This window comes from Tremella mesenterica (assembly GCF_000271645.1).
Source record: "Tremella mesenterica DSM 1558 unplaced genomic scaffold TREMEscaffold_1, whole genome shotgun sequence".
Classification (NCBI taxonomy): domain Eukaryota; kingdom Fungi; phylum Basidiomycota; class Tremellomycetes; order Tremellales; family Tremellaceae; genus Tremella; species Tremella mesenterica.
In genome coordinates this window covers 4067619-4087006 of record NW_006711225.1, presented here as the reverse complement: position 1 = coordinate 4087006, position 19388 = coordinate 4067619, and the positions used below count along the sequence as shown (strand labels likewise).

General features: G+C 46.8%; 7 protein-coding genes across 7 annotated transcripts in view; 5 read left to right on the top strand and 2 right to left on the bottom strand.

Moving 5' to 3' along the window:
- Window positions 1–56: 56 nt before the first annotated feature.
- On the top strand, window positions 57–1381 carry TREMEDRAFT_67225 (uncharacterized protein; the record flags this gene model as incomplete). The annotated part of the gene is made up of 5 exons (XM_007001875.1): window positions 57–245; window positions 296–456; window positions 503–600; window positions 645–974; window positions 1026–1381. The coding sequence occupies 5 exons, from the start codon at window positions 57–59 to the stop codon at window positions 1379–1381; spliced, it is 1134 nt and encodes a 377-aa protein (XP_007001937.1).
- Window positions 1382–1594: 213 nt separating this feature from the next.
- TREMEDRAFT_37167 (uncharacterized protein) lies at window positions 1595–4688 on the top strand (the record flags this gene model as incomplete). Its single annotated transcript, XM_007000812.1, has 11 exons — window positions 1595–1728; window positions 1920–2056; window positions 2156–2260; window positions 2390–2635; window positions 2729–3049; window positions 3122–3414; window positions 3560–3725; window positions 3769–3960; window positions 4004–4180; window positions 4225–4403; window positions 4448–4688. Coding segments are annotated over exons 1-11 (2076 nt in total), but the record flags the coding sequence as incomplete, so codon positions are not given.
- Window positions 4689–5351: 663 nt separating this feature from the next.
- Window positions 5352–6925, top strand: TREMEDRAFT_22557 (uncharacterized protein; the record flags this gene model as incomplete). Its single annotated transcript, XM_007000399.1, has 6 exons — window positions 5352–5411; window positions 5683–5792; window positions 6045–6177; window positions 6277–6414; window positions 6492–6614; window positions 6686–6925. Coding segments are annotated over 6 exons (804 nt in total), but the record flags the coding sequence as incomplete, so codon positions are not given.
- Window positions 6926–8459: 1534 nt separating this feature from the next.
- On the bottom strand, window positions 8460–10878 carry TREMEDRAFT_59291 (uncharacterized protein; the record flags this gene model as incomplete). Its single annotated transcript, XM_007001540.1, has 18 exons — window positions 8460–8681; window positions 8800–8846; window positions 8894–8920; window positions 8983–9075; window positions 9137–9168; window positions 9219–9249; window positions 9295–9408; window positions 9452–9476; window positions 9626–9686; window positions 9789–9814; window positions 9853–9870; window positions 9919–9956; window positions 10035–10170; window positions 10332–10404; window positions 10453–10459; window positions 10510–10524; window positions 10573–10595; window positions 10811–10878. The coding sequence occupies 18 exons, from the start codon at window positions 10876–10878 to the stop codon at window positions 8460–8462; spliced, it is 1056 nt and encodes a 351-aa protein (XP_007001602.1).
- Window positions 10879–11893: 1015 nt separating this feature from the next.
- On the bottom strand, window positions 11894–14876 carry TREMEDRAFT_72986 (uncharacterized protein). The gene is made up of 6 exons (XM_007002125.1): window positions 14171–14876; window positions 13993–14123; window positions 13757–13943; window positions 12385–13712; window positions 12214–12363; window positions 11894–12133 (listed from the first exon to the last, which is right to left on the bottom strand). Exons 1-6 carry the CDS (start codon window positions 14729–14731, stop codon window positions 11980–11982), a joined length of 2511 nt encoding a protein of 836 aa, XP_007002187.1. The 5' UTR covers window positions 14732–14876; the 3' UTR covers window positions 11894–11979.
- Window positions 14877–15297: 421 nt separating this feature from the next.
- TREMEDRAFT_25355 (uncharacterized protein) lies at window positions 15298–16046 on the top strand (the record flags this gene model as incomplete). The annotated part of the gene is made up of 3 exons (XM_007000557.1): window positions 15298–15658; window positions 15838–15922; window positions 15989–16046. 3 exons carry the CDS (start codon window positions 15298–15300, stop codon window positions 16044–16046), a joined length of 504 nt encoding a protein of 167 aa, XP_007000619.1.
- A 217-nt stretch (window positions 16047–16263) lies between these two features.
- TREMEDRAFT_67222 (uncharacterized protein) overlaps window positions 16264–19388 on the top strand; it is a gene marked incomplete at both ends in the record, with an annotated part of 5381 nt that continues 2256 nt past the window's right edge. The window contains 9 exons of the mRNA XM_007001874.1: window positions 16264–16580; window positions 16683–16725; window positions 16778–17175; window positions 17223–17378; window positions 17497–18019; window positions 18072–18170; window positions 18210–18353; window positions 18449–18748; window positions 19017–19383. Of these exons, the coding sequence (XP_007001936.1) occupies window positions 16264–16580; window positions 16683–16725; window positions 16778–17175; window positions 17223–17378; window positions 17497–18019; window positions 18072–18170; window positions 18210–18353; window positions 18449–18748; window positions 19017–19383 (2347 nt within the window). The remainder of the gene's footprint in view (window positions 16581–16682; window positions 16726–16777; window positions 17176–17222; window positions 17379–17496; window positions 18020–18071; window positions 18171–18209; window positions 18354–18448; window positions 18749–19016; window positions 19384–19388) is intronic.

Genomic DNA, 19388 nt, shown 5'->3' with positions numbered 1-19388 from the left:
CTGGGGCACCCTTGATAACTTGAGACTGCCCTCTCAAGTAGATTCCAACTTTCGCAATGTTCCTTCCATGGCTGATCAAGCCTCTTGCCGCCGCCACCGCCATCGTCTTCTCCACCCTCGGCGTTCTGAGTCGACGATACCAACGAGCCCGATTTTACTTCCACCTATCCATATATATCGGTACTCTGGGTCTTCTGAGTGCTTGGGGAGTAGTGATATCTCTCTTTGCGCCTCTTATCGGACAGGTAAGTTATCAAGTGTTCTCTGCTTACACTCACTCGTGGCTCATTTGCAGCGTCTGAATATAAATTACATCGTCGCCCGCTCGTTTTATCATACCTGTGGTCCCTTGATTGGAATAGAAATTGAAGTAGAAGGTGGAGAGCATCTCACGAACCTTCAGAAGGCCAATGGAGGCAAGGGACAATCTGCCGTCTTATTGGGAAATCATCAGAGGTATGTGACCGTTTCCAAACGCAAACCTCATGTGTTGATTTGACAGCGCTTTAGATATCCTTTACTTGGGTCGGATATTTCCCCGGGGTGCTAGTATAATGGCTAAGCAAGAACTCAAATGGTCTCCTATTTTGGGTCAATATTGCATGTCCATCTCCCCAGATTCCGCTTGTTCAACTGACCAGTAGTGGCATTATCCGGCGCTGTATTTGTGGATCGGAGAAATCGTCATGATGCCGTGAAAGCTATTCAAAAGGCCGGTGACGATATGAAGAAGAAAGGGGTCGGTTTGGGTATCATTCAGAATCTGTCAAAGCTGACTAGTAGATCTCTCTTTGGATCTTCCCTGAAGGAACTCGTTCCATGTCGCGCAGAATGCAATTTGCTGCCATTCAAGAAGGGCGCATTTCATCTCGCCATCCAAGCGCAGGTCCCAATTGTCGCTATCGTGTGCGAGAATTATCATCGGTTATTCGATAGACGAACGAGAATGGAGAGTGGGCGTCTACGCATCAAAGGTCGGTATCCCTCATTTAATCGTTGTCATGATCCGACTGACTTTATGATAGTGCTTCCACCAATCTCTACAGCTGGCTTGACAGTGGATGACGTCTCTTCCCTGGCCGAATCTACCCGTCGTCAAATGTTGGAAACGCTCATCCAGATCTCTTCTCCCAGGCCGACACAACCTTCACCTTCACCAAGCAGCAGTATAGACGATCTCGAAACTCCTCGGGCGGAGTTCCCACCTGTGCTGGATATGACTAAACAGAGACTCACTAGTACTCGACAGGAGAACAGAAGCGATGGGAGTGAGGAGAAGGGAGGCAGTGAACTGAGTTTGGTGGATAGCAGAGGGGGAGAGACGACGGAGGACGAGATGGATGAAGATGCGGTTTTGCTCAAGCGTCCCAAGACTATCTAAGTATGTATCTGTATGATTGTACCTCATCTGCTTTCATGTATCGGTGGTTTAAGCTTGCAGAAGAGGCATTCCTTGCGGTTGCCACCATACGCGGCGGACCCAATATGGACATGCACCAAAGTGCCACGCGAGACAAATCGCCACGCAATGACCACTTCAATTCTCAACCTCTAGTTGGCTCACCTACAACAGTCCATCGCTACTATACTCTCATGCTTTTCGCTTTCTCATCTTGACAAATTCCCCCTCAAAGGCTCCACGAGGAATCAAGCGAACAACAGCGCCCTTCCAGACTTTCCCGCGTGCTCGTGTCGAGACACTTGACAAGATGGCAGCTCCTCGAAAAGGTCAGTCTTTTCACATTCCTCCCGCCCTTGTCCTCCTTTCCTGTCCCTCTTGACTATCATCTGTCATCTTCTGTGATCAAAATGAGTCACAAACTATCCCAAATGTTCCTGTTCACGCCCAAACCATATGCAACACCCTCTCGAGGCATGTCTCGAGCCCTACCATTACGTTTGATGAAGCTAATGGACAGGGGAGAATTGGGAGCTTCGTCAACAGCTCAATTCAGAGTATCGCGAGAAGCGCGCTGATGCTATCAAACGTGTGATCGCCAATCATACTATCGGGAAAGACTGTAGTGGTTTGTTTCCTGATGTGGTCAAGAATATGGTCAGTCAAGATGTTGAATTTCACTCCCAACGCCCTCCGTCAGCTACAGTTTACCCAGGTTCGGAGCGCTGGGAAGATTGAAAAGACTGATAGTCATAGCAAACGGAAGATCTTGAACAGAAGAAGTTGGTATATCTATATTTGATGAATTATGCCAAGACACAACCTGAATTGGTCATTCTGGCAGTTAATACCTTTGTCAAGGTATGTAAATTAGTTCTTCATATCATGCCAGTTGTACCCTTTCTCCATCAGTGGTAGACTGAGTTCATCGAACTCGCCGCATAATTGGGATTCGAATATGATTTGAGATGCTCAGAGCTAATAGTATAGGATACAGCAGATCCTAATCCCCTCGTCAGAGCGTTAGCCATACGGACCATGTCCGTCCTTCGCGCAGAGAAGATCCTCGATTATCTAGCTTCACCCCTTTCTAGATGTCTGAAAGACGAAAATCCCTACGTACGAAAAACTGCCGCTTTGTGTGTTGCGAAGGTTTTTGATCTCAAACCTGAGCTTTGTGTAGAGTACGGATTTATCGAGACTCTCCGAGATCTCATCGGGGATGGAAATCCAATGGTGCGTGAATTTCATCCGTCCGACTATCATCCAACCCTCACTTCACATCGTCTGGACAACAGTATTGTGTGAGATGGTCAAGCTGAGCTATAGGTGGTCGCTAATGCCGTCACGGCCCTCGCGGACATTCATGAAGCTTCTCAAACTGTTTCACCTTCCGATCCCGACTCACCAGAAGGATCCACTCCTCCCCCTACATCCCGACCTTCTCCACAATTACTCATCATTGATCAACCTACTTTAGCAAAACTTTTAGTAGCTTTGAACGAATGTTCCGAGTGGGGAAGAATAGCAGTATTGTCAACGTTGGCGAGATACAAAGCCGTCGACGTACAAGAGGCAGAACAGATTTGTGAGAGAGTGATGCCACAATTTCAACATGCCAATGCTGCGGTAGTGCTCGGAGCGGTAAAGGTGAGATCCTATGTTTCTCATACTTTCCTCTATGGCTTGATACATCAAGATGAGAAAATTACTAATACTTAGGTGATCATGATACACATCAAACAAATACAGCGGGAAGATCTTTTGAAGTCCCTCACACGAAAAATGGCCCCACCTCTCGTCACTCTGATATCTTCAGCTCCTGAGATACAATGGGTCGCGTTGCGTAATATCAACTTGCTTCTGCAGAAACGTCCGGATATATTGGCAAATGAGATGAGAGTGTTCTTCTGCAAATATAATGACCCACCTTATGTCAAAGTGGAGAAGTTAGATATCATGATACGGTTGGCGAATGCCAATAATGTCGAGACATTATTGGGAGAATTGAAAGAGTGGGTCTACAGCCAGCTCTTCGTTCCTTCCTTACTCACTTCTGTCCCTCACATACCCGACTCCTTCCTAGCTTCACTCATCCTTACTGTCGCGACTCTAATATCTGTCCAGCTAGGTCATATGTTAAGTCGAAACTCATGTCAGGTATGCTTCAGAAGTGGACGTCGATTTCGTCCGGAAAGCCGTCAGGGCGATCGGTCAAACAGCCATCAAGATTGAAGAAGCGGCAGAAAGATGTGTTGGCGTCTTGATGGAGTTGATAGAGACGAGAGTGAGTTACGTGGTGCAAGAGGCCGTAATTGTGATCAAGGTGAGCTCGTGTTCGTTCTCTTGAGTAAGGTCTGACACTTTAGGACATCTTCCGGAAATACCCTCATAGCTACGAAGGTGTCATTCCTGTCCTTTGCTCGAATCTAGAAGAGTTGGACGAACCTGAAGCGAAGGCGTCGCTCATATGGATCATCGGAGAGTATGCGGAGAAGATTGAGAATGCCGACGAACTGTTAGGAACATTCTTGGAGTCATTCAAGGAGGAGAGTTATCCCGTAAGTGATGTTCCTCGTTTTGGAAGTCCAACTTAAAGTATAGGTTCAACTTCAAACCCTCACAGCTATTGTCAAGCTGTTTCTGAAGAAGCCCGATACTGCTCAGGGAATTGTTCAGCGCGTACTCCAAGCGGCTACTAAAGATTGTGACAGTCCGGATGTCCGAGATAGAGCTTATATTTACTGGCGCTTGTTGTCCTCTGACCCCGCAGCTGCCAAAGTGAGCCATCTCCTTTTGCATTTTAGGATCAGCTCACGTCCCAGGCTGTTGTGCTCTCTGTCCGACCTCCGATCAGTCTTCCTCAGACCACTGTGGCACCAGCGATATTAGAAGAGTTGCTGGGAGAGATATCGTCACTAGCATCAGTATATCACAAACCCGCGGCCACTTTCATCGGAAAAGGTAGACTCGGAGCAGACGAAATAGGACGTCAAGCAGTCGAGTGAGTATTTCCACTTGACATCATGTATGATGCTGATCATGTAGACCTGAAGATGAAACTCGAGAAAAAGCACTTCAGACCGTTGTTGCAGGTCAACAAGCTGAAAACCTTCTCGACTTTGACGCAGACGATTCAGCTCCGGATGAACGTCGTCGTTCGCTAGCCGATGGACTCATCTCCAATCAGACCATTGCGAGCGTAGCGAAATCTAGTAATCCGTTGGACGAACTGATGGATTTGTTTTCTTCTCCCAATCTATCCGCTCCTACCGCCAACCCAGCTCAACTCATGCCTTCCGTCCCATCTCTCATGCCGACGAGTAATAACAATAACGGTCCGATGACATCACCAACTCCTCAAACTGTGACGGGGGGTAAAGCGGAGGATGATTTATTGGGATTGTTTTAGTTATACAGGTTGGGATATATGCACAATGATACATCTTCTTATCACGCTTCTCTCTTTGATGCCTCCCTCAAGCGACGTACTCGTATGCAACTTGCAGCGCCCAGTATAGAATCGAGAAGTACTATAGATGAAACCAGAGGTAATTTTCTCAAAGTGGCAATTCCCAAAGATACTCGTACTTGTATGTTTCATCGCCGATCACTCACTTTATGGAATCAGAACTTAATACTTTACGAGTACAAAAGATGACGATGATGCCATCATCATTTCGCTTTAACTCACATTCCTACCCTTCTACTCCAACTCTATCTCTTCTCCTTCCTGCTTCTTTCTCACTTGTCAAGGTTGAAGAATCAAGATGGACTTTGATATCATACCCGTATGTCTAACTTCTCAATTCTCTAAGTACTTGTAATTGATCAGAAATAGTACCACGAGATTGAATGGGGACAGAGGTTAGGTTCAGGGTCATTTGGAAGTGTTCATAGAGGTGAGTAACCAAGTGAAATTCAAGTATCCAAGTGATGAGTTGATGATTAAGGATCATATTTGGGTATAGAGATTGCTATCAAGGAAGTTTTACCTTCTAATGATTATGATGTGAGTGTTCCTTTTCTTCTCCATCATAGGTACTACTACTCCTCTTCTTTTTCTAAAGAAAACTTGTACATTTGTCTTCTATTCCTCACTAGTATCATTGTCATCACCTCTTTAATACTCGTATCATTATCACCAACTCCTCACTTGTACCCTTCTCGCCTCTTCCACAATTCATACACCTGTCATCGAAGTGTTTGCCCATCCTCATGGGAAACGATGTGATCCCTCTTGCTACCTTGGGGTTTTACCCCTCTGGCCAGCTAACAAATAGGTTCACAAATACTTCGAACGTGAATGGAGGATTATGAGAGAATGTAGACATCCTAATATTGTCTTATTCCTAGGTTTATCAAAAGCTCCAGATGGGGATGATAGAGTATTGTGAGTGATCTTACCTGCTCGTGTCAAATTCCAGCCTTCTCTATCCATTCTAGCTCTGACCTCCTTCGTAATCTGGACTGATCGTACCTCATCTGATTCTATACATTCTGGTCTCAGCTCTGAGCCAAACGATTCATCCCTCAACTAGTCGTCTTCACTTCCATCTCTTACTTGACACCAAGCTTCTTGGGATCGAGGGTGGATGAAGAGGAGCTTTGAGGAAGGTCGAAAGGAATCAAGAGCTCATTCCAGCATCGTATCCGAATACGTACCCCGTGGAAACCTACGACAGTTCATTCTATCTCCTTACGCCTTTCCATGGCGGTTGAGATTATCATTTGCTACGGATGTAGCTCGTGCCGTGGCCTATCTACATGCTCGGCAGGTACGTACTTCTTCTTCCATAACATGGCAATGCTCCTTTTCTCGTCTCGAAAGGTATTCCAAGAGGAATTATTGCGAGGTATGGGAAGTTGACGCGCAGTGCATTCATCGAGATCTGAAAGGAGAGAATTTACTCATCACTTCCAACGAACGAGTCAAGGTTACCGATTTTGGCTTTGCCAGAATTGCTTCGAGGAATGAGGAAGAGATGAGGCGAATGACTTATTGCGGGACCGATGTGAGTAGCCCTCGTCGTATTCTCCGGGACTGTTCCGGATGAGTTGGCCAGTTCCGATGGATGAGCTCATGGAATAGGGCTACATGAGTCCAGAGATCATCAATGGCCAGCAATTCGATCTCCCAACTGACGTCTTCTCTTTGGGAATCATCTTCATCGAAATCATGTGTCGGCGTCTGGTAGATTCGAAGAACTTTGTGGTACGTTTCATCCATCTTGGGACTCTTGAGTGTATGATGTGACAGATGGGAATGGAGGTTAACGCATTTAGCGCCAAGCACCATCTTGGACACCGGATCCAGAGGAAGTCCGTCGTCGAGTATCCCCCAATTGTCCACCAGCATTCACCGAACTCGCCCTCAACTGTTGTGCAGAAGAACCCCTTGACCGTCCTATCATGTCTGAAGTGCTAGAACGACTACGAACTATTGAGGTGGAGGTTTTAGCCTCACTCGATGCCGATACGGGTGAACATGTCGGTTCGATCAGATTGGTCCATCGAGGAAAGCGTGCTATGCCCATATTCGATCCTCCCGAAGCTGTGCCAGAGACAGAAACATCATCGAACAATCGTACACTCGCCGATCCTGAACAGATAGCTGAAGCGATGGCAGATTCGATGGGAGATGAAGATGCCAAGATTGAAGCGGAAGCTCTGGAGGCATTGGCTGGATTGCAAATTGACGGGAAGGGTGCTACGCCGGCAAAGAACACCACATGGAGGAATGCCAGATGGGAAGAGGGGAGTGATTCGAGCTTTTACACCGATGCCAGTGAGATGAGAGGTGGGTCGAGCACTCTTCTTTTAGGAGTTTGTGTCAGGGATGCTGATGTGGTAGACCATCAACCATTGATTCCTTCTGAAGGAACGTTTGGGACGTTAGCCGCCAGTCTGAACGAAAGTGTGCAATCGGCTTTGGGAGACAAGGTGGTCGGGGCTTCTAATTTACTCTCCGCTACCCCTCCTACCCATGAAGTCGAACCCATCTCAACGATGACCATCAAGGGTAGTCCTGAAGTTGAAGTCGCCGAGGGAAATTCTCCACAAGCCACGCCTAGACCAGGTGATCAAATGACCATACCAGATCCCCCAGTCGTGTTTGACAAGCAAGAAGGCGCACATACCGAAGTGGAGAACAAGAATGTCGCAACGACGGAGAGAGAAGAAATCAGTCCTTCTGAATCAGGAGAAATGTTACCGTCTTTGTCATCCTCCGAACTATTGCCCACTAGGATGAGAGCGAGTTTCGATGAAAAAGGTCAACTTCAGACGAGGTATCAGATGGAACAAGAACGTAAAGCCCAAGTTGGAGCATTGGGTACGCACAGATTTTCTTTGGTAGGGAAAGACGATGTTTTGCCAGCCAAGAAGGGACCTGCGAGTTGTGAGTTATTCCTCCCTCCCTCATACCCTCTTCCTCGTCTTCCATCTTGATGCAGGTATCATCTCTCAAGAGAAAGACAGGTAAAGGCATAGAGGGGTGACTGACGTATTAGTCACATCAACGTTCGCTTTCGCTTTCTTACCAAAGGTCATGTCTATCTCTGCCAAATGTCCCGTTTGTCTCAAGAAGATTGGACCTCGTGCGGCTTTGCAATGTGATGATTGTTCAGGTCAGCTGTCCACATGTTGAACTGAGCTAAGCTGATGAAATAGTCGTGGTCCATGTGAAATGTTCCCATGCCGCACCGAGAAACTGTACCACTCCTTCCGTTCCTAAAGCTTCATAATACCCTCTGTTTCATTCCTTGGGTTTGTAGTTTCATTGGATTGGTTCATGATTCGTGAAAGCTTGTATTGATAACGTTGGAAGCCTTTTTCTCGCACGATTGTCATTTTTAGTCAATCACCCTCATGTTGTTGTGACTTGGTACCTTTTTTTCCCCCATAACGATGAAACGAACTCTATGCATGAATGACGCCCCACACGACCCACTTGGTCTCGATCCCATGCTTCAATGCGATGTCTATGCCATTCACTCAGCTGACCGGAGAAATGATGATACACCTTCGACGTACAATTTTTGAACAAGACAAATCACGATCACGCCAAGAATGCCATACTGAGAAGAAAACTGAAAGAGGCGATGATGAGGGGTATGAGAGACAAACGTAAAGATGGATGGGCGGATGATGGACCGGCTACGGCTCCTCCTGCACCAGTCAGGTTGTTGGTCTTATCAGCTTGAGCGGAGACGGGACTGGTAGCTCCCTGTTGGTACACTCTAATGTAATTGATGAGCATGACCGCGGTATCTAAATTTGACTGGAGATCAGTAGAACTCAGAATGTCACCACCGGTACTTGTCTCTGCAGATGGAATCCAGGATATGGACGGTGAACAGACGGGAGCAAAGGTAAAAAGTGATGGTGGTAGGACGTACGGGGTTGGCGATAAAGTCGGCACATGTTCCAGGACAATAAGAATAAGCTATAATCGTAAGCTCACGCCAGAGATGAAGACGGACTGTAGCTTACTAGAATACACTCCGCCTGCCCAATCACCTGAAGACTCAGTAATCAATCTGACAATCGTGTAGATCGGATGATGATTGATGAGAACTCACCACAAAGATCAATGTTGAGGATCAAAACTTGAGCTTGAAAATAACGTCCCATATCACATGAATTCCCGCTAAACTCGGCAGCCGGTAAACCCCCTATCTGTCAATCCTTCTGCTCGACAACACACAACGAGGGTGTGGAGAAGACACAACGTACAAGTCGTAGGATCAGGGTTTTGGTTGGTTATACTTTCCATCAGCAAATAACCTCATGTTTATCTCAAATGAGATAGACTCACTCTTGTGGGATATCCCAACGATTCCAATTCCCTAAGTATATCAGCTCAAGTCATCGGTTAGAGGAAGATAACTGACAAATGGAGATACCACTCCCATCCCACTTCATAGCGAACACTCCACCGCCATCGTTGTTGAATGGTTGACCGTAGGATGATGTGGAGTCGGAGATGATGGAACAACCTGTCCCACCTGTTTGTGAGCCCTCTTCGGTTTATGCAATGGGCATACGGACCGGAGCTGGAGTCACAATTTGTGTTCTGACACATCAGTGCGAGCTCTGTAACACAAGGAAGAATTGGACAATAATCCGCCTGAAGGGAATGAGGAGACGTTGGTAAGCGTGGACAGAAATCGAACGGTAGTGCTAGTCCGGGTACATTAGGTGAGGGAAAGCACAAGTACTCACTCCAACCGTACCCGTGAACAACCCGGGGGACTGGTCCAATTGACAACCCGCTGTTGTATGTCTGTTGATCAGCTACCGACAGGGACTCAAGCGAAGTTTTGGAATTACATGGTCATTTGGCTGGCCGTCAGCTGTGAAAACAAAATCGTGTCTCGAAGCTCACTTGTTGTTGTTCGACATGATACCTTCCTGACACGTCAGCTCGCCTGATTATTGTTATAACGCACGAGAATGTCAATCTCCCCCTGATCAAGTCAGCTATGTCAACATGGCATTATGATAACTGAGCTCACGTTGTCAGGCCAAGATCCTTCGTATCCCAATGTCCAGACTGAGGTCAACTTTCTACTCAAATCATGTTCGGTCGTCAGACGAGAGACAGACGGAAGTGGAATCAGGTAAAACTCACAAGCTGGCCAAACACCACAACCGAATGGCATCACTTGTAGATCTATGATGAACAAACCGCCGGAGAAGATATCTCTAGTGTTCATACGGACGGAATTCCGTGGTGTACCAGAAGGGAGTTTGGTCCAATGGTCGACCTGTATGTCAGTCCGTCATTCCGTCGCCCTCACTCAATCTACATCGTCATTTTCAATATGCTACCAATGCTCTTGGTCTGAGCAGCGGAAAAGATCACAGCAGCGGACTTCAACATCGTTTACAGGGCGGCCAAGGTGTAGAGGGAGGGTTCGTAGCTTACTTGAATACCTGGAACACCAGTGTTAGTCCAAAAAGCCAGTCCGTCATCAAATGCAGTCGTTGCGTCGGTGTAGCTACAATATAAGCTTGACACCCTTCTACCTCGGATGGAAAGAACCGACTTGACCACTATCTCGTCAGCGACTTCTCTGACATTGGGTGGAGGGAGAAGGACATACGACCATGACTTGGATCTGTTTGTCAGCTCTAGCACATAACCGAAAACTGATAAAGAAGCTCACCTTGACCAGTAAAGAAATCCCAACTGACCGTCAGTAATCGTTCTATCTCGTCTCTATCAAAATCCCATTCTCTGCCATATTTCCAAGTTTGGTTCACCAGTCATGTAGGATGTGTACGAGGCGATTTGCCTTTAAAAGAGGGTGAATCGAAAACTAGTGGTGGAGGATCAGTATTCGAGAGGAAAGAAGGAAGGAGAAGAAAAGGAAAGGCAGAGCCATTTTCAAACCAAACACTCACTCTGAAAAAAAATTGTAACCAGAATATTCTACCGCCTTTTGCCAACTAAGTTGATTACGTTCTTCCATTGTAAGATCCCATATATCTCTTTGAGAAAAATGTCTTCTTTCAACATCTCCCTGTGAAGGTCGTGGTGGATTTATTGGGTTTGCCGATATTCCACTCGTAAAGAGTAAAACGAGAAAAATTATTCTTCTCGGTATCATCTTGAGATTTTAAAAAAGTCACACCGGTAAAAAAATTCGAGGATGGGATATCCGAATGGACGAGTGAAACGGAAAGAAATTGAGGGTCGGAGTTTAAAAGTGGAAGGGGAATTTGAAGATGAGATAAGGAATTGATAAGGTTGGTAAATATGAGATATCCAGGAAAGATGAAGGAAAGCTGAAATGTGAAGATCAAGAACAAGAGGAAGGGTTATATGGTAAAGAACACAAAGCCACCCGCCACCACCGGTAGTGTGAAGGCGGTAGTCGGAGATCGGCAGATGGTTGTAGAAGGGCGAGTAAAGGCGTGGATCAAAGAAAAATGATACCAACTCTTCAATTCCTCAAGCTTCACACGCGGTCGAGCAAGGGGGGATACAATTACACATGTCGAATGAACATGAACCTGTTGGTTGTTGGGCGGATGTGGAAACAGAAGTATGGAAACGAGGATGAAGGTTGTATGTAAAGGGTGATCACGGTGCAGGAAAAGAAAATTAAGGGAAGAAGGAAGGAAAGATTCACGTTCACGAGGAAAGCACGAGGAATGAGGAAAAACATGATGGAAATAATGTTGAAAAATAGTGGAGTTTTTGATGGGGAAAAACGTTGTAATAGAGTAATTGGTGTATTGTATGGTGTTCGCTCGGATCGCCCGTTCCAACTTGAATTGATCGACGGAACGTGTTGCATCAAACTCAAAGGACCTCGCTGTTCCTCGTCATCTAAGCTCCTAGTACAACCTTCCGTCAATGAGTAACTTATGGATTTTCAGCAAGTGTCAGCAAGTCATTCATAAGTACTTTCTCTACTCATGCTTATACTCCGAAGTTTGATCCTTGAAGCGATGTCACTCATGAGATCAGAGAGTAAGTAACAAATGTCTAATATATGCATGAATTATACTTTACTATTTTGTGTCTTTGTTTCCGATGACGACTTTTGATGCAAGAATGTCCACCATCATCTATCACTATTCTTTCTCTTCTTCTTCTGTTGCAAAGTCGGAGAAGCAGGTTCCTCTTCGTATTCTTCCCTTACTAAACCTGACATTCCATGTAACCCTTCGTTCGATTGATTTGGGCGTTTATCAAAAGCACCCGTTTTTCTCAACCATCTTATCCATCAGCACACGTTCCCTTTCGGCATGATAATCACATCCGGCTGTCGGGAACAAAAGAAAGTAAAAAAACTTACCGTTGTCGGACTTGATGATAACTTCTGGTCGGAACACCTTTACTGACCAAATCCCATTTCTCACCATGCATCGCTACTGCTCGCGCTAACAATTCATCCTCTTCCTTGGTCCATTTCAAATATGGCGATCTCACCCGTCTCGCTGGCATACTACTGGTCAAATGGACGTACCTGCCCAATCCCGGTACAGCCGCACCGGTAGGACTTTGGAAAGAAATAGAATCCAATCCGTAACCTTCTGACTTTGCCGACATTCCCACAGTGGTAAGATCGTCGTCATCGTGTATCCGAGCGGGAGTCTGAAGCTGGGTGTTTGAAAAGGACGGATGACGACCGTGTGTACGAGGTGTGGTGTTTGCGGTTTGAGAAAAGGATGGAGGTGGAGGAAGGGATTGAAGTGTAGGATCGATCTGATCATCTTCGATCATAGACGTCGAACCTTTTCGAAGATCGATGGCGGGGGCTAAACCTTCAGTTTGATTACTTCGAGGGGAGAATTCCAATGGATCATGTTCCTCAAAGCCGACTATTCGAGATGTCGACAGTTGGGACGATGACGGATCTTGAGGGTTTTGTATCTCATCCAGTTGACTGGCCTGAGCGAGAAGATCCAATGCCGATGCGTCAGGATGACTCGTCTGGGACTCTGGTGCTGAGTCGTTTCCCTCGTGGAGAGCTGAGGGAAAGCCAATCCGTCTGGATGTCTCATCTTGAAGGTCCATACCGCTGATCCGTCTAGCATGACTCCAACCGCCAGGAGTGATAGAAGCGGCAGGTCCTAATCGTCGACGTTTGTCGGGAGATTCGCTCCTACTATCTTCACGTTTGGCCGTGCTACGAGAGGCCGACATGGCCGACATGGGGATTTGAGGTGTTCGATCTTGAGGGGGAGGAGTACTCGGCCTAGTCGCCATCTCTGCCGCGCGTAGTAAATCGTTCAGTGTACTTCCGCCCGGAGTAGTCTGCGGCTGACTCGGCTGACCACGATTTCGACTAGGGGTGGTGGGTGGTAAAGGTCTTTTGCCGCTTCGCTTGGCACGTGGAAGTAAAGGTGTACCATGAACGGACTTGTTCTTGGTCTTCCCGCTACTCAATCGATGATCATCGTCGAAGCTGTACTCTTCCATCTCACTATCCGTTGCAGACGATTCGTCTCCCAGAATTCTTCCATATCCTTCGGCGTACCCCACACCACCCTCTGGACCGACGACATGACTCCTCTTCAGCTCGTCTAGTGATAAGCGACCGATCTGAGAATTGTGACCTCGAGCCTGTCGGACCGTCCGAGCAGCGAGAAGTAAATGTTCTGCGCGCGCATCTCCCAAAGTCGTATTGATCGAGAAGCTCTTCATGGGTGAACTCGACGGACCATGGCCGAAGGGTTGGTCATACGCGTCTAGTCTACGAGGGGTGAAGGGGTCGGTGGATAGCATGACGTGAGTTCGAAGATGTCGTAGCTCATTGACAAGCTTGTTTATTTGCTCTTGTGTGTCTTTCAACTAACATCTTAGCTGACTCTAATCAAGCGGAGTAGATGACTTACCCTCGGAGCCATGAGCCGGTTATCCATCTCAAGCCGTTTGTTAGCCGCTTCAAGCTCCTGCTGATAACCGACATCAATCTCCAACAGTTTCTTGGGTCTGGTCCCAGCTGCAATCTCACCGTCACGAGCACGTATGAGAGCTCGAATCTCCGAGTTCCAAGAAGTACGTTCGGCTTCGTGTCGTTGACTTAAAAAGATGATCAGCATGATTTCTTCTGAAAGGAGGAGTCGCTCACCTTTCCGTCAGGTGTAATTGGTCTGAAAGACGTTTCTGCTGTTGTAGCGTAGTGATAGTTTCCCTTTGAGCAACGACTTGAGCCTCTAGAAGAGGTATCCGGGACTCCACAAAGGGCAAGATACGATTGAGCTGAGATGTCAGGAATGTCGATGTGGTACAGAAATGAGTCAACTCACCATTCCCATCAGCTCATCCCTTTGTTCCCAGCCATCACCTTCTTTGACTCCTCCTAACTCATCCAGTCTTCTCCGTGTCGTATCCAGAAGCTCATCCAAGTGTGTCTCTTCAGCATCAACTAAGCTTTGAGCTATTTCCGCTGATTCATCCCGAAGGGCTCGTCTCGATCCACTAGCCAGCATTCCATCTCTGAAATCCAGTGACATTCCTTCCGCAACACCATCCTCCCTGACATCCCCTTTCTCTTGGATCGTTACGTCTCCGTAACCTAAACCAGTGTCATAATCCTCTCCATGGACTATATATGGGTCTGCGGTTTTCTGATTGACAGGGGTTCGTGGATGTGCAAAGGGCGTTTCACCTTGTCCTGAGGTTTCGGGGGATGACAAGATGGGAGTTGAGAATGAGAAGATGGGGGTAGATGGGTCCGGTCTACTTGTGGATGTTGAAGCTATGGGTTGAAAGGTTGATACTCCTATAGGGGCGAAGACGGATGACGTGGGAAGATGAAGACGGGATTCGTCGGTGGCGAGGGGAGTGTCAGAAGGCGGAGAAGCCATGTTGCGATTGACAGGCTTTCAATCTGACATGGGCCTTGCGACTGTTCAAGGAAGCATTCGAAGCAGTGTTATCACCAAGATGCTGGAGGTTGGTATGCAAGATGTGACGCAGCAAGAAGGAAAGATTAGAAATAGAAGATGAGCATGAGGCGAAAAGGAGAGCAAAGGAAAATCAGGCAGGCTTGGAAAGACAACCGCGAGTCCTCATTTTGACTTTCCGGAAACGGTAATTTTCTATAAAGCCGAAGAAGCCATTCGGGGTGTGGCACCTTGTCACCTCTCTGAGCTCAGTCTAGGACCGCATAAGTACAGTATGCACCTCTTTCCAACCCCACCTCACTTGCATCATTCGTTTATCATGTATGCAGTCTTGGTTCATTGTAAAGACTTAATCAGCTGCTAGAAGTGATGTTCGTTTTTACTCTGCAAATGCAGTTGGAGACATGAAAGAGCTGTCGGTGACGTCGTGACGACATCGATCGGGGACTGATCGCGGCTTACTTTGACTTTCCACTCGAGCTCCCCATCTCGCTTCTCCTCTGTCCGTACTCGACCACTCCACCGTCATGTATCTCGTCAAATCATCTCGGACCGTCTTCAGTAGACGATCTTACACTCGAATCCTGTCTCCCCTTCGATCTTTATCAAACTCCACTCGGGCATCTAGCGACCCATATCCCCTCCCTTTATCATCCCCAGAGCTCAACGCTTTAGCTTCCCGATCTCCCAACTTGACGCAAGATGACAATCTTCCATGGCCTGAACCGTTAAAGAGACAAGGAGAAGACGAAAAGACTCTTAGGGCGAGACTGGTGTATCAAACCCGCAAACGGGGAATGCTAGAAGGTGATCTCTTGCTGAGCACTTTTGCGAGGGATCAATTGGGTTTTATGACTTTGGATGAGCTTAGGGAATTTGATCAGGCGAGTCATCTTCCTCTCACCCGCTGACCTCACCTCATCTCACCTGTTCACTTGGCTGTCATGTTAATTCGTAAGAAGCGACACCGATCTCGAGCGTATCCGTCAAACGGAAGGGAACGGATGAGTTGTGGAAGACAAAGATTGAGAGAAGTGTGAGAACTATCGCTGACCAGAAGCTGTTAGATGAACCAGATTGGGATATCTATTATTGGTCCATAGGAAAGAAACAGCCCCCAGAACGATGGGCGACTACGAGTTTATTGGAAAAGTCAGTCGCGGTCAAATTCCTGATGATCAAAGCCGGATGACAATCTAGAGTTGTGGCTGATTTCAGATTGCGGAAACATGCGAAAAACGAGGGAAAGGTGGTGAGAGTCATGCCTGATCTGTAGCCAAGAATGTATTATTCGTTGACCGCTCTTTCTGTCGGGTGTTTGAGTTTGACTATGTATGATTATTCTGGCTGTATGATAATTTTTCTCTCTCGTCATTTTGCTCACAGTTCAATTGGTGGACGCGGAGATTCGTCGAACTCCGTTCACTAGATAGTGAAAAAGTCGAGCAAGTCAAAAGGTCATACTTTATGTCTTGTTGACCACCACACTGGTCATGTCCACCATAGCACGTCTCGTCAACCGGGCGGCTCGTTCTTCTGCTCTAGAGAGATCACCTATCCTACGTCGAAAATCCATACTCTCACCCACCACCTCTTTCAGTGTCTCACAGCCGTCCACTTCTCGAAGAAGATTACCTCTCCCTCTCCGACCTACACAAAGACATCGCGGATATGCTTCGGCTGCGGCGGCGAGGAAGGTCCAGGAGGATGGTGATGCCCAGATAGAAGAGCCCGAGTGGCCTGAGAGGAATTTGCCAACGCTGAGTAACGCCGATGTCAAGCGGTTGAGACGGCAAAGGAATGTCGGGATGTGAGTCTGGTCTTGCATTCATCCTCGATTTGACCCTCCCTGCCGCCCTCATCGAGTCTTTTCTTGGACGATATGGGACCCGATGAGTGTACTCATAAACAGATCTGCTCATATAGATTCAGGCAAGACGACACTGACAGAACGTGTGAGTCCGACACACTCATTGACTCGATACAAATTTTAGGCTGACTTTGCAGGTGCTTTACTACACAGGACGTATACGTGACATTCACGAAGTCCGAGGTAGAGATGCGGTCGGAGCCAAGATGGATTCTATGGAACTCGAACGTGAAAAAGGAATAACTATTCAATCCGCCGCTACATTCTGTGATTGGGTGTCACAACCTCCCCCTACGGAATTCACTTCCTCCGAACAACTCAACTCTGCTGCCAAAGAGAATTTCGCTATCAATATAATCGACACTCCAGGTCATGTGGACTTTACGATCGAAGTTGAACGTGCTTTGAGAGTGTTGGACGGGGCGGTGTTGGTACTATGCGCTGTGAGCGGAGTTCAGAGTCAGACAATCACTGTAGATAGACAAATGAGACGGTATAACGTTCCTAGGGTTGCTTTCGTCAATAAGATGGATAGGTAAGTCGATTCTCGAGTTACGTTGGAAGGTAATACTGAGGGAACAGGGCCGGTGCAAATCCGTTCAGAGTGGTGAACCAATTACGGACAAAATTACGGATGAACGCAGCTGCTGTCCAGGTACCAATTGGCTCGGAGAGTGATTTCAGAGGGGTAGTGGATCTTGTTCGTATGAAGGCGATTTATAATGAGGGGGTGAAAGGGTGAGTTATACTTCATCTAATACAGTACCCTTTCACATGTCATGACTTGCTCAGTCTCCTACTCTATACAACCCCAGTGCCGCTCCTCAAGTCGGGCAAGCATAAGGCTGACTTGCAGAAACCAAATCGTGGAGAGTGATGACATACCTGAAGCCGTGCGAAGTTTGGCCGAGGAGAAACGGTCTCTCCTCATCGAACAATTATCCGAGGCCGATGAAGTTCTTTGTGACTTATTCCTCAACGAAGAGCCTATCTCCAATCTCGACATTGCTCAAGCTTTGAGACGGGCCACAGTCAGCCTTCGATTCACTCCCGTCTTCATGGGTACAGCAATCAAGAACACCGCTGTTCAACCTTTACTCGACGGTGTTTGTTCTTATCTTCCCGACCCCAGTGAAGTGCATAATCAAGCTCTTGATGCGTCTCTCCCTGCACAAGCACCCCCGATCCCTTTGGTTCCGGCTACAGACGCTCCTCTGGTCGGGTTAGCTTTCAAATTAGAAGAAGGAAGATATGGGCAATTGACATATATGCGAGTATATCAGGGAGAGCTCAAGAGAGGAAGTGTTATCTTCAATGCTCGAACAGGGAAGAAAGTCAAAGTTCCTCGATTAGTTCGAATGCATTCGGATGAGATGGAGGTGTGTATTGATTCATTTCTTGCGACATATTGGGTATTTCATTGATGTTTAGGATGTCGAATCTATCGCTGCTGGAGAAATCTGTGCCATGTTCGGTGTGGAATGTTCATCGGGGGATACATTCACCGATGGTAACACTTCATATTCCATGGTAAGCCACGCTCTCTCTTGTCATTAGCTGATATGTTAGACATCAATGTTCGTTCCTGATCCTGTCATATCTTTATCCATTCGACCAGAAGGGAATGAAACGCCTAATTTTTCCCGAGCACTGAATCGGTTTCAGAAAGAAGATCCCACTTTCCGTGTACATGTCGACGCAGAATCTCAAGAGGTATTTTGGACATTTCTTCTCTATCCACACCATCGTTGCCAGCTGGGAGTCGTCTTTCTATAAGAAATATATTAAGCCTGCGTGCTGACGATCAGACGATCATCTCCGGAATGGGTGAACTCCACCTAGATATCTATGTCGAACGTATGAAAAGAGAATACAACGTGGCTTGTGTTACGGGTAAACCCCGTGTAGCCTTCCGAGAAACTATCACTTCACCTGCGACATTCGATTACACTCATAAGAAACAAAGTGGTGGTGCTGGTCAATTTGGGAAGGTAAAGGGTATTTTGGAACCTATGGAGTTGGATCCGGATACAGGAAAAGATACGGCTTTTGAGAATAAGGTAGTTGGAGGGAATATCCCAAGTCAATTCATACCTGCTATTGAAAAGGTGAGTCATATATAACCTTGATCCTTCATCGTATCAGTATTCTCCTTTTTTGTCTGCAAATTACTCGTTCCATAACTCGCTCTTCATTTATTTTTCATGTCTCTACCAATTCAGTTTGCACTATTTTGACACTCGCATACTTTTTCTTTCTCCTTTTCAACCACCTCTTCTCTATCCCCCATAATCGATAAAGGGAGTATGTACCTGTCAGCAGATGTGACAAAGTGGAAGATGGTGGCAAGTGACAGGGTATCCGCTAAAGTCTTAGGGATTCCAAGAAGCTCTCGATCGTGGACTTTTAACAGGACACCCAATCACAGGATGTCGTTTCATCGCAGAAGACGGTCAAGCTCACGTGAACGATTCCAACGAATTATCTTTCAGACTAGCAGCCATCGGTGCTTTCAGAGAAGCTTTCAACAAAGCTAAACCCGTGGTATTGGAACCTGTCATGAGTGTGGAAATTGTAGCTCCTGTGGAATTTCAAGGGAATGTGATAGGTGCTATCAATCAAAGAAAAGGGACTATCATCGATACGGAAGTTAGGGATGATGAATTTACTTTATTGGCTGAAGTGGCTTTGAATGATATGTTTGGGTATAGTAGTCAATTGAGAGGTATGACACAGGGAAAGGGTGGG